Source organism: Poecilia formosa, unplaced genomic scaffold, assembly GCF_000485575.1.
Source record: "Poecilia formosa unplaced genomic scaffold, Poecilia_formosa-5.1.2 Scaffold25, whole genome shotgun sequence".
NCBI lineage: Eukaryota > Metazoa > Chordata > Actinopteri > Cyprinodontiformes > Poeciliidae > Poecilia > Poecilia formosa.
The window spans coordinates 1,297,344-1,309,644 of NW_006799964.1; the positions used below are offsets into that span (position 1 = coordinate 1,297,344).

Here is a 12,301-nt window from a genome sequence, read left to right on the forward strand (position 1 = left end):
CAACGGGGCAGGAAGATTTCTCTAGGTACCGTTGTTGATATGCTAGTGTGAAACCCAGGCTTTGATAAATCGAGGCATAAAAAAGGCTAATTTGAGTTTTTATTAAAAAAAAAGAGAGAGAACGACTGATTCTATTAATCGTAGCTGCCATAAAAACAGCCACATTTCCATGAGATAGTTTGCAGTTATTTATCATAAAATTGGCATACAGCAACAATAAATCAATTTCTGCTTCCTGTGTTGACATTATGACATTTGAGCTTGGATTTAGTCTGAATGCTGCAAACCAGCCAGTTTTTTACACACACACACACACACACACACACATACACACACTCACCGAAACTGAATAATCAAAAGCCGTCCAGCTTCACTGGGGTCACCGAATGTCTTTTTTTTTTATTTTTTTGTCTTGGCTGAGTCTCACCTACCCAACTAGCTTCCCCTTGATTCAAACATGAAAGAGTAAAACAGTTCAGTCTAAATACCAGTACAGTCTGGGACACACCAGTTAACAATGCTTATTTCTTCCAGCAGCTTATTCACATTTTTTTTTTACATAAATTCTTGTTCATTCCTCTTGCTGTTATTTTACAAAAAAAAATAAAATAAAATAAAAGAAAGGAAAAGGACAAAAGTAGCACTTCTAAGGACCGGAGGTTAAGACTATCACATACAGTATAGGCAGCATAGAAGAGGAAAAATTGGTTGAATAATCTATAATACAGTAGGTCACTTGATAAAGAGAGAGAGAGAGAGAGACGTAGAGAAGTCTGTGATTGTCAATCCCTTCTATCTGAGGTTTCCATTCACACAGCAGATGTTTTTACTTTTTCAGTTTTTTGTTTTTTTTTTCTGATCAGAGGCATTGATGCAAAGACTGTCGATCTGTGCAGACCAATCTCCTCCATCTCTCGCTGTCAAAACATCACCCCCGTCCAACGTCACGCAGTTCATTATTATTTAAAAAAAGGGGGAGAAACAAACACAGCAGGTAAGTGCAGAAACAGTGCTGGGAGCTGGGGGAACTGCTTCAGTGTACGCTACTCTTTTGACATCAGAAGTGTCCGTACGCACTGTATTTATTTTTCACAGTTTTTTTCAGCTTACACACCCTGCCCTCTGTTATTGCACAGAGATATTGTGTGTCGGTTTTTTTGTTTTGAGTGTGGTTGGTGTGCTTCAGCAGGGACGGATTTTTTTTTTTCTTTTTTCTTTTTTAACCCTGTTAGCATGCGCTGTCAATGCTGCAGCCATTAACCCTTGCAGTTATTCTGACAGGTGAGAATAATTTTGGCAAAATGTCAAACTCAATCGACATACGTGACAGAGTGGTAAGATATCCATCCCTGCTGCAGTGAACGGTGTCCGCGAGGACAGGCTCGGTTGTTACCAAGAAGGAACGGGATGTAAAAATACGGACACACTTCAGATTATCTTACACCTTTGTGTAAACATAATCCTTAAATTCAAATTCAGTTTGCAGTTGCAAAAAAAAAAAAGGCAACCCTAAAAATAGAAAGAAATGTACAAAAAGGTTTACAAGTTTATAAATTAGATAGCAGGAAATCAAATCCACAAACATCGATACCATCAAGTGCTGCAGTTAAATAACAAACAAAGACCTATTACTCCAAATAAAATCTCTACATCAAATCAAAGATGACCGTAAGTGACTTTTAAATATGCCTGTAAAGAGTAAAATATGCACAAGTAAAAATGCAAAAGCAAACGTTACATGTGTTTTCTTGCATGCATGGGAGCTGTATTTACAGTATGTCTGTAAGCTGGAGCAGAGCTGCAGGTGGAGTGAAGTGGTTCTGTTATCACAGGATGTGCGATGGATCGTTAAAGATTATTCTCAGAGTTTGTTAGTACATATGTATGAGGCGCGAGGCAGCAGGGTTTCTGCAAGTATCAGTGAGGTTATGCCAAGACATTTCTGTAGTCTTTTCAAGTCCACTATGATTTAAAATTACGATGTATGTATATGAAAAACAACCAACAACAAACAAGTTAAATCTAACCTTGTCAACATAAATTGGTATTTTACTTTGGTGCCTTTGCACTTGCTAATAAACCTCAAATACCTTCCTACAGTGCATCGTAACCTTCATAAAAATGATTTCAAAGCTTCAGATATCAAACCAATTTTTATACAGCCGAGTGTGGACGCTTCAATAAAAAAGTAACTACGGTTCTGTTTCTGGCCTAACTACTTTTTGGCAAACGGCAACAAATTAGTTCACTGTTGATAAAACAAAAACAAAACAAAACAATCTCTTTAATTCATACCAGTCCAGTTTTTGATCACACCTCAGCACTGAGAGAACATTAGTAAAGCTTTCAAATGTCGATGTGCCTGAAGCTTGTTTGTCGTTTCACTGGATCTCGACACAGCTCATCCAAATGTACTGATCCACTAGTAAAGGAGGCGGGTGTGTCTGGTACTTTCCTAGATTGGTTCAGATGGTACTCACCAGACTGTGACGACTTTGTTTCATTTGGTAATTATAATTCATCAAGGCTCTATTCTCAGGCCACTTTTCTTCTTCTACACGCGCTTCCTGGTTCAGATTGTAAACTAATCAAACATTGTTTTTACCAGCTTTGTGTCTCACCATATCACCACATTTCATCATGAGCTTAAAGTCAGTGTGTCCATAATTTTAATGACTAGTAGTCAGAATTGTATCTATATTAATGCAAATCAGTAAACTGGCTGTTGGTCCCAAAAATAAAAGATTAGTGGTCAGCAATTAACTAGCGTATTGGCTAAAGATCATAGAGGGTCCAAGAAACCTAAGCATCATTTAATGACTCGGATCTAGATTTTAACAAACTGGGTTACTTTAATTGTCACTTCTGGTCTCTGTTAAAAAGTCGGTCAGCGGCAGCTCATTAAAAACGAGGCAACAATCCTGACCATCAGAGGAAAACTGAACATATCACACAAGATCACAAATCACTGCACTGGTTCCCAGTTTGTAAAAGAATAGATTTTAAAATCTTGTCTCAAAAGTATGGAAATATTTGGGCCTAGATAATTTCTGAGTTGCTATTCAAGGTTTTCGTGTTGTTATGCCTTAGATGTTTATTGGTTTATTTTTTTTATTTTTTTTTTTTTCTTTTCTCTTTATGCAATGATTTTGCTTTGTAGTTCTTTCTTAAATACCAAGTATGTAACTGGTAGAAAACAAACAAACAAAACAAAATCAGTTGCATTTAATTACCTAAATATAAAATTACAAGCCGAAAGGTAAATTTCACAAGCATAAAACTTCTGCAGGCTTAGGAGGAAGGCTGAATGTCTGAGGACAAATTCCCTGCCACAGGGCTTATTGCTGTCCTGCATTATAGGGTTTGAAGTTTTATTACGGCATAATAACACAGTCTAGACAACCAATCGCAGTGCAAAGACATGACACATTTCCACATGATAAAAGAAGTCACGGAAAGCTAAGGAAGAAATAAATGAATGAAGGTTTACATTTAAGACAAAAAAAAAGTGTCTAGTAGTTTAAGACCTTTGGAAAATCTGACCTCATTGAATAAATTTTGGGACTAATACATTTAAGACTTTTTAACTTTTTAAGACCCTGCAGATCCCTGGCCTGCATTTAAGTGTGTGGTTGTGTGCACTGCCTGTGGTTGACGGCAGCTGCAGGAATGTGAAGGGAGCGTAAAGTTGAGGCTTACAGAACATCTGCTGGCCGTAGTAATGATGGATGTTCACACTTCTTTTTTTTTTTCCCAGAAGAGATTCTCACCTCTCTCCCTCCTTCATCCTGCCAAGTCTGTCTCCAGTCCCTTTCTTTCTACTTCCCTGCTTCCCCTCTGTAGTCCGCTCAGTTGCTTTCCAGGACGCATTAATACATCTGCCCGTATTCCTACGCGTCGCCGCTCCTAAATCCGGCGAGCCTAACTGTTTTCTTCTCCTTCACCTTTCCATCCCTCCATCCCTTCTTCTCGGCCATAAAACAATAAGTCTTGAATGTCTGTGAGGAGACTGTGCTAATGGAGCCCATTAGCCGTAATGAAATATACATTACACCATTACAGGGGACGGGGCCCGGCTAAAGCACTGCACCGCTCAAATAATAAAACATGTACAATTCAATTTCCTTCTCGGCCCGTTTTGAGTGTCTTTCAGTGAGCGGGGATGGGTGTGTGGGGGGGGGGACGCAGGGATGACGGGATGAGGTGCACGATAGATGTGTGTGGGCGTGCTCTCGTGCGCATCCCCTCTTACGCAGATGTGGTTTTCAAGAATGTCTGAGTGCTGAGAGCTTTGAAGATTTAATAGGGGTTGACCAGATGAACCACACCTTCTACAGCGCAGTCACCCACACATTTGACTATGGTCTGACCACTCGATACCCAAACTCCCTCAGCAGCCTTTACGCTCCCCATCCCTCCACCCACCAACCCCCGACTCCCCCCAACACTGTGATTTTGCGATTGTCGGACAGCTGCGGACAAATGAATCAATTGACCTCCGACACAAACGCTTGACATCACAAGTGGAGCATCTGTCGCTTCGGAGGTTTCGGGGTGGAGTAGTTATCGTATTACTCTGCTCTGTATGACTTTGCATCTCAGGCCTGAGGAAAGTAAAAATGCAACAGATAACAGTTGTAAAATGCAAACCCATGTAAGTGAGTACCTCAGCATGGCGTCTGAAATCTCTTTTCACCACAGTAGTCGGTTGCAGCTGCGTTGTCACCGATTGTTTTGTGCATCAGCAATATCGGCCAACCAGAAATGATCTCCTCAACGCACCTCTTAATTTCATCTGACAGGCAGGGAAGGAGATTGTGTTTACTTTTCTTTCCCTTTCTGGCCATTGTTGTGTCACACTCAATTTCCCACATGCATACTGATGTCTCGATCGTTGCGCTTTGTAGTCCTGCTGGTTGACTGCTGACTGTAATCCTCATTTTAGAGAGGGAGACGGAGAAAAAAAGACAGACAGGGGCGAAAGAGGATAACACAGTGTCTTAACGGCGCGGCATCTCGCAGAGCCGTTTCTCCGGAAGTGTCCCATCAGTCTCCTATTTACAAGCAAAACGGTCGGAGCTTCCAGAAATTCCTCCTCCTTCTCTCGCTGCTCCGCCTTGAGTTTCCCAGATGTTCAAACATGGCCTGTTGTCTTACAGGCAGCAGAGGGATAAGTCAGTTAATTTCAAGTCTTATTCATCAGTTTGTTTGTTTATTTTATCAGTTAAGCCCCAGTGAGAAGAATCTGAGAAGAAGTGAGAAGCTTGAAAGTTAAATCACTCCTGATAAAAGTCTCCTTGGTGAAGAAGCAGGACAAATCGGATTGCACACAGGTGAAGAAGTTGGCCGGTGGGAAAGAGGTGATGAAGGGAGGAGTTGAAGGAATATTTTTTGATTGCCATAAAGTGAGCTTCACATCCTGTACAGTTACACATTCTGCATACGCATACACACCTACATACACACACACACACACACACACACACACACACACACACCTGCATGAGCATCAAACACTTCAATCGGAAGTGTCCCAGTGCCCACTTTGACTCACATACACATGCATGCAAACTTTAAATGCACATAAACATTTAAATATATCCCCAGACACGGCCTGCACACACACACTGCGTTTCTTCCTCCTCTTGTTCAGCCCAGTATATCCAGATAAACAGGTGAGGCCTTGGTCAGGTTAAGGAGCAGACCGTGGATTTCTTTAATGTTGAGTCTCATGTGTGGTTCTCTTTGCCAGCAGCCCAGCATCAGGTCATACACCTCTTTGGGGCAGGTTCTGGGACGCTGCAACACCCGACCTTGAGTTATGCACTCGATCACCTGCAGAGGAGGAACAAAAGAAGAACCAGAAGCAGAGAGGTTACCTTCAGCACAAGATGGGTCATTCATTTTTTGTATTTAAAGTTTATACCTATACAAACTTAAGTTCTCATTCCCTTTTTGTCAGTTTTTAATATCTAAATACAAAACAATCTGCCAGCCTGTAAATATTTCCCCAAACCTGTCCAGACCTGTGAAAGGTTTAAATTAAAGGTTCAACTCTCTGAACACAGAAAACATCTCTTCCACTCTGAAGACAAACTTCACCAATTTCGGTAACACTTTATTTGAAGGGGGTTGAATAAGGCTGTCATGACACTTTCATTAACATGACATAACACATGTCATGTTCATGAATAAACCTTCATGAATATTTATGACTGTTGTCATAAAGTGTCATTCGGTAAATTATGACACTTTTAATGCAAAGTTGACATTGTTCAAAATGTCTTTGTTATGACAACTTGACATTAACCAAGAAATCATTACTGATATAAATTTTTTATAAAAGAATTACTGATTGCACTTTAAAAATTAGGTATCTTTATGTTATTAAAGGTAAAGTTTAAACAGTAATGAAGAATTTACCGAATGACGCTTTATGACAACAGTCATAAATATTCATGAAGGCTTATTCATGTTCATGACAGGTGTTATGTCATGTTTATGAAAGTGTCATGACAGTCTTATTCACCCTCCTTCAAATAAAGTGTTACCCCAATTTCCGTCTGTGCAAAGTTCAGTGAACAAGATAACTCTCTAAAGTTGACACCCTGTCACAGGCGCATATAGTAGAAAAATGTTATACTGAATACATAATTCACTAAACTCTTAGCATAATGCAGAGGAGTAGCCATCAAAATGCAAACGCTATTTCCCAAAAGCAAAGTCTGCGTTTCAAACATACATTTGCATGAACTTCATTGGCACCTAATTTACTGCTTCAGCAATAATTACTGAAATACACACCAGAGAGTTAAGTTGAATAAAATAATTGATTTCTGTAGCCAAGAGGAGACTAAAGTTCTCCTCAGCACAGAAACTTATTTTTTTGTTTGCCATTTATAAATGATTGGCATTTTTGTTATTCTATGAAGTAACCAAGCTTGTTTTTATTTCCTGCAGCATTAAATGTGCTCTGTTCTTCTCATGCAGTGAATGTCACTTAATGGCTTTCATTAGACCACAAGAATCAGCTGCGTCTCGCAAATTGATATAAAAGATCTAATCTGTTTTAAAGTTATCATTTTGGTGAGCAATCAGCCGCAGAGTCCTCCCTCGTTCTGTGATTGGCATCAGATTAGATGAGGAGAAAAGTATTTGATACATAATTGAGGAGCAGAACCCTATCTGATATGTAAAAGATATCTGAGTGTCGGACTGAGGTCAGAGGTGTTGACCTTTAAAACTGCAGAGAGTTTCTGGTTCATCACAGTAAAAGGAGACTGCAGTCTGGGGTGAAGGTTAATTCTTGGATGTAACTGGAGTTGAGAGCACCATTGTCTTAATGTTAAGTTGCAATTTAGGTGAAGGCTCAAAAGTTCCAACACATATTATTTTTATTAAATCAAGTTTTAATCCAGAGGGATTCTCATTTTTGTTTTCAGTTCACCTGTAACAGTTCAGCTTTAGCTGCGTCTTACACCAAAGTCTCAGTTTTACTACCTTGAAACATAAAAATGTTGCACTGAGCAGAAGAAAGAAAGAATTCACAATCTTTCATAAAGTAAAAAAAATATTAATAGAAAAAGAAACCAAAACAATGATGATAGCTGATTTAGTCAGCTGCAATCAATGAAAATCTGAAAATCCAGATTTGCAGTGAAAGTCCATATTTTGCTGAGATATGCTCACAAAATGACATGGTCAGGTGTTGGATGTGAAATAACTTCAGGTGATTCTGACATACTGGTAAAAATCTGGATTATGTTTCCTCCAACATAGCAAGACTTAATCTGATGGTTGTGGTGCAGAAATTTGTGAGAAAACATCAGGGATCCTCTTGAAAATCTTACCAGTAGCATTTTGGCATTGCTAGAGAGATATCGTCAAAAACACATAGCGAGTAACAAGAGTGCAGATACATTATGACTTCACACTGAAATAAGACCTTCGGTGGTCTTAATGTTTCATGGAGGAATCCCAAGGTGGGAGATTAATCTTACAAGGCTGCATTTATGGATAAGTTATGCAAACCAAAGTTGTATGGCAAATGTCTTAATACTTACAAGTATTTTCCATTTAATCAATTTTACCTGTGTAATCAGAGATCGTGGACTACAAAGTAGAGTTTAGATTTTTTTTGGGTCAAGCCAAAATTATAAGCCTAATGTTCAGCTTGAGCTCAGGCTTCTGTGGCGCATTTTTAAGACTGCAATAAATGCAGCACAGAGAAAAGTTAACGAAAATGCACAATATGATGTGGAGAAATTAATTAGACTAACATCAAGCACACATCACAGAAAATTACTTTTTAAAACTATCACATCAAACTGATGTGCTTAAAAAGCAAATAAGTAAATAAAAGTTTAATTGAAACAATATGTCACATTTGAGTTTGGTAGTTGTGCTGATATAATTTAGTCTAGAAGCAGTATTACTTTTTATTTGATCCATACTTTAAAAAAAACACACAAAAATTCTTATGTCATTTGAAATACTACATTTCTTTGCCAGAGATTGATTACTAAGTGAAAGAAACTTTAGAAAATAAACCGTGCATGGACAACTTACAAGATGTTTTGATGTTTGTTTTAACTTGACTGCATTGTTTAGGATCGATTAGGAATGTCGGTGATTGATTTGTCTTTATGATTGACTTTGTAAACACCTTGAGATCATGTATGTGGTGAATTGGGGTTTTATAGATAAGCTAAATTGATTTCAATGTTCAGTTGGATTATGCAACAGATTATGGTCAATGGAGAGGAAAGAGCAGAGCAACAAAGGAAGGTAATTCTGTCTAAAAATGCTTTTCTTTAGGTGTTACATGCCATAGTGACAGTTTGAAGAACTTCAAAGTGATGTGGCTTACATTTGTAAAACATAAAAGGAGACACAGGCTCACATATTCATGAAATCATACCTATGAGACACTTCACCACAAAACTAATAAAATATTTAGATGTACTTCTACAGAGGGGCTGTTTCATCACACCTTGTGGCTACAACATCTCGGTCGTCATCACTTATTAAGCTGATAGTGCCCCGCAAGAGAAATGTACATATCTTTTATCTATACCGACATTGTGTGGAACGTTCTGTTATCTTTAAAGGTTTCATGTCGGAGCACATTATATTCTCACTTTAGATATGTGTCTAAAAATGTGTTTAGAGCTTGATATGAAGGAGTCAAACAGACAGAAGCACGAGTGCCTTTTTCTTACCTCATTATTGGAGAGCTGGTACCAAGGCTGCTTCCCGTAGGTGAAGATCTCCCAGAGGACGACTCCTAGACTCCAAACATCGCTTTCTGTGGTGAACTTCCTGTACATGATGCTTTCAGGGGGCATCCAGCGGATTGGCAGCATGGTATGACCTCCGACCTTTAGAAAGCACAAACGCACGCAAGGAAAACAAAGTCATTCGAAAATGCATTGAGCAGACGAGAATACGACTTATATAACTAATTTAATCTTAAATGTGTAAGCCATTTATATATCAGAGTTTTTTCATTGTTTTCAAAGCAAAAAGCAATTTTACAAAGAGTCCTTGGAGTCACGTCTTTGAGACAGATGTCATGTGGATGAATGCGTATTGAACCACAGTGCATGACTACCTATTGTTGTAAACAGACAAAAGATGATTTCCTTTGCATAAAAGAGTCATTTTTAAAGAAAAATTGCTGTGTGACTGTTTATTGGCAATATGGAACAGGATGGAGTGAGACTTGTATTCTCCAAAAAGAGAGAAAGAAAGTGGAGAAAGCAAGAGTGAACTGCGATAGCAAACAGGTGCAGAGAGTGGATCTCACCTCTCTGCTGGTAATACATGTTAGCGTGAGTTTATGAAACAACCTGAAACTTGACGTTCAAAAGGAAGAAGCCAAAGTTAATGGTTGAAGTCAAAATGCAAGTTAGCAGCCAGATCACAGTGGTGTTGGCGAAATTTTTCAGTCAAGTAAATATGCCGTTTTATGATGGTTTTGATGAGCGATGATTGTGTTTAATAAATAGATTAGCTGTCAGTCTCTCTGCAGTCTTCAATTAGCTGAACTAAGAACTTTTTTTCTTTTTTCTCTCAATAAATGACAGACTGTGTATCCGTATTTTGACCACCATTCCAGTCACCACTTGTGTATCTTCAACTCAAACTGAATTTAAGTTCGAACTTGAAATGTTGTTAGCGAGAAAACTACCAAGGACGGACATTAACGAGTTTGAGTGGCGTGAAAGAGGGTGCTCATAGAATAATATCAGTAATGGAAAGCTACATTACTTCAACACATTAAACCCTATAAAAAGGACAAACAGATTATATGTAGAAAAAAATCACTGAAAGCGCTGCAAGCTTGCTTCTATAGGAGTGGCAGTACCCATCTGCCTAAAAGTAATAATGCTGGTCAGAACTGGAGCGGGAATTACACTGTCTGAATGCTGCAAGAATTTTGTTTTTGTATTTTATCACAAATGTAAAAGACTAATGGCAAACGTAAAACTTACTTTAAAACGTACTGTGTATCAAATGTTTATATATCTTGAAAACTATTCTATTCTATTCTATTCTATTCTATTCTATTCTATTCTATTCTATTCTATTCTATGCCGTCATCCTAAAGCTTTTCACATGCATCACTGTCTTGGTAGACTCTCAAATCCAGCACATTTTTAAAGCAGAGCTACAAACAGTTTACTGCTGCCCGAGGCATTTCAGTGACTTACATTTGATAGCTTGGTGAAACAGATTGCATCACTCCTGTGACTGTAGCAAGCCAAACCAGCTGAGAACTCGCTGCTTTGTACCTCGTTTCTCCAAACAAAGGGAGCGTTCACACTTCAGTGTATTTGCCGGTAATCTCCTCAGGAGGGGACAGACATTTAGCCAGTAATTATAATTAGTGGGTAAATGTGAAACATTATTTGCCAGTGATAAAATGTGGGAACCAGTATGTGGGAGACAGTAAGCAGTCAGCAGCTATGCACTGTAAATTGTTCCAGTGGATTTGCAGGCAGCTATTTAATTATATGCTTTAAGTTGTACTCAGGAATAAGAAGATGCAGCGGTTGATGAGGAGCAGAAATGACGGGCTCTCTGTGAGACAGCCGGTCATTTTATTATGCTCTAATCTGAACTCTGCCGGTCGAGTCTGTAACGTTGTCAAATTCATTAGCAGTTTTTATTGTTCATAAAGACTGACAGTTCATTTGCACTGAGACTTCACACACTGCTGTCAAAGGCTTGGGCTGGCTGAAGATCATTATTGTTTACTGCTCAGCTAACGATAAAAGGTATGACAATGGCTAAATTTTATGGATAAACTCACATGTTTCTATTTAATTGTTGAATTCATCTACAAAGAAACAATCACTTCCTCCATCTCTAGATAACCATTTATGGATGTCTGTGTTGCTGTATGATGTAAATAGAAACTGAAAACAAAAACATTCAAACACAGTCCTTCCATCAGATAGGCAAATGTTTTACATCCCTTTTAGAGCACTAAATGCACTTTTCTTCTATCTGAATCCAAGTCATGTAACCAGGAAGAAGTCAAACATGTTTCAACGCCTGATGTTTGACAGAGATACCCCAAAGCGCAACAAGCTATCTCGCGACACAAACACATTATTCGCTCTGCTGATTGTGATCTGCATGACTGAGAGTTAATCTGCCCTGAGTTTCAGCAGATTTAAGCAGGGCTGGATCACACAGGATTCATGTCGGCTTGTTCAACACGATTCAGAGGGAAAGGGCAAGAATGGTGAAAGAAACAGACGGGAAATAAGAACAAGATAGAGAGGTCTTAAATATTTTCAAATGGTTTAGCAGCTCAACTAAAGCTTCACCCCAAACTGGAGAACTGAAATGCAGCAGTCTTTTTAAAAAAGCTATCATCAAAGGTACGTTGGGGTTGGCTTCGGTATAAAAAAATGTTAATTTGTGGAAACAGAATGCACACAATCAAAGTTTTTAGAATAATCATTAAACATTTATCTAGAACGTTTAGTTCTGTCTTATTAATAATTCAGTCAAATGGTCTTGAAAAAGATAAAACTAGATTTTTTTTTAAATTACATGATTCATTCTTATCTGATATTGCCCACATATTCAAATTGATAAATACTGTATCCCATATTTAAACTATCAACATTTCTTTTGTTTAAAACAGGCATCGCTATGTATATATCACTGGTGTCACTGTTTGCAACACTTTAGATGGAAAGTTACAAGAAAAGTTTCCTCTGGTACAAGAAAAACATGCTATGTGAGTTTCATCCAGAGGACAAGAGGATTTTGAGGAGCGTCA

General features: G+C 38.4%; 1 protein-coding gene across 5 annotated transcripts in view; it reads right to left on the reverse strand.

Moving 5' to 3' along the window:
• Positions 1 to 962: 962 nt before the first annotated feature.
• The window catches only part of ntrk2a (neurotrophic tyrosine kinase, receptor, type 2a), a 99,596-nt gene continuing 88,257 nt past the window's right edge, over positions 963 to 12,301 (reverse strand). For all 5 annotated transcript variants that reach the window (XM_016669479.1, XM_016669482.1, XM_016669480.1 and 2 more), the window contains 2 exons: positions 9,222 to 9,380; positions 963 to 5,835 (listed from right to left, as the gene is read on the reverse strand). In XM_016669479.1, coding sequence (XP_016524965.1) covers positions 5,650 to 5,835; positions 9,222 to 9,380 — 345 coding nt within the window. In that variant the 3' untranslated portion in view covers positions 963 to 5,649. The remainder of the gene's footprint in view (positions 5,836 to 9,221; positions 9,381 to 12,301) is intronic.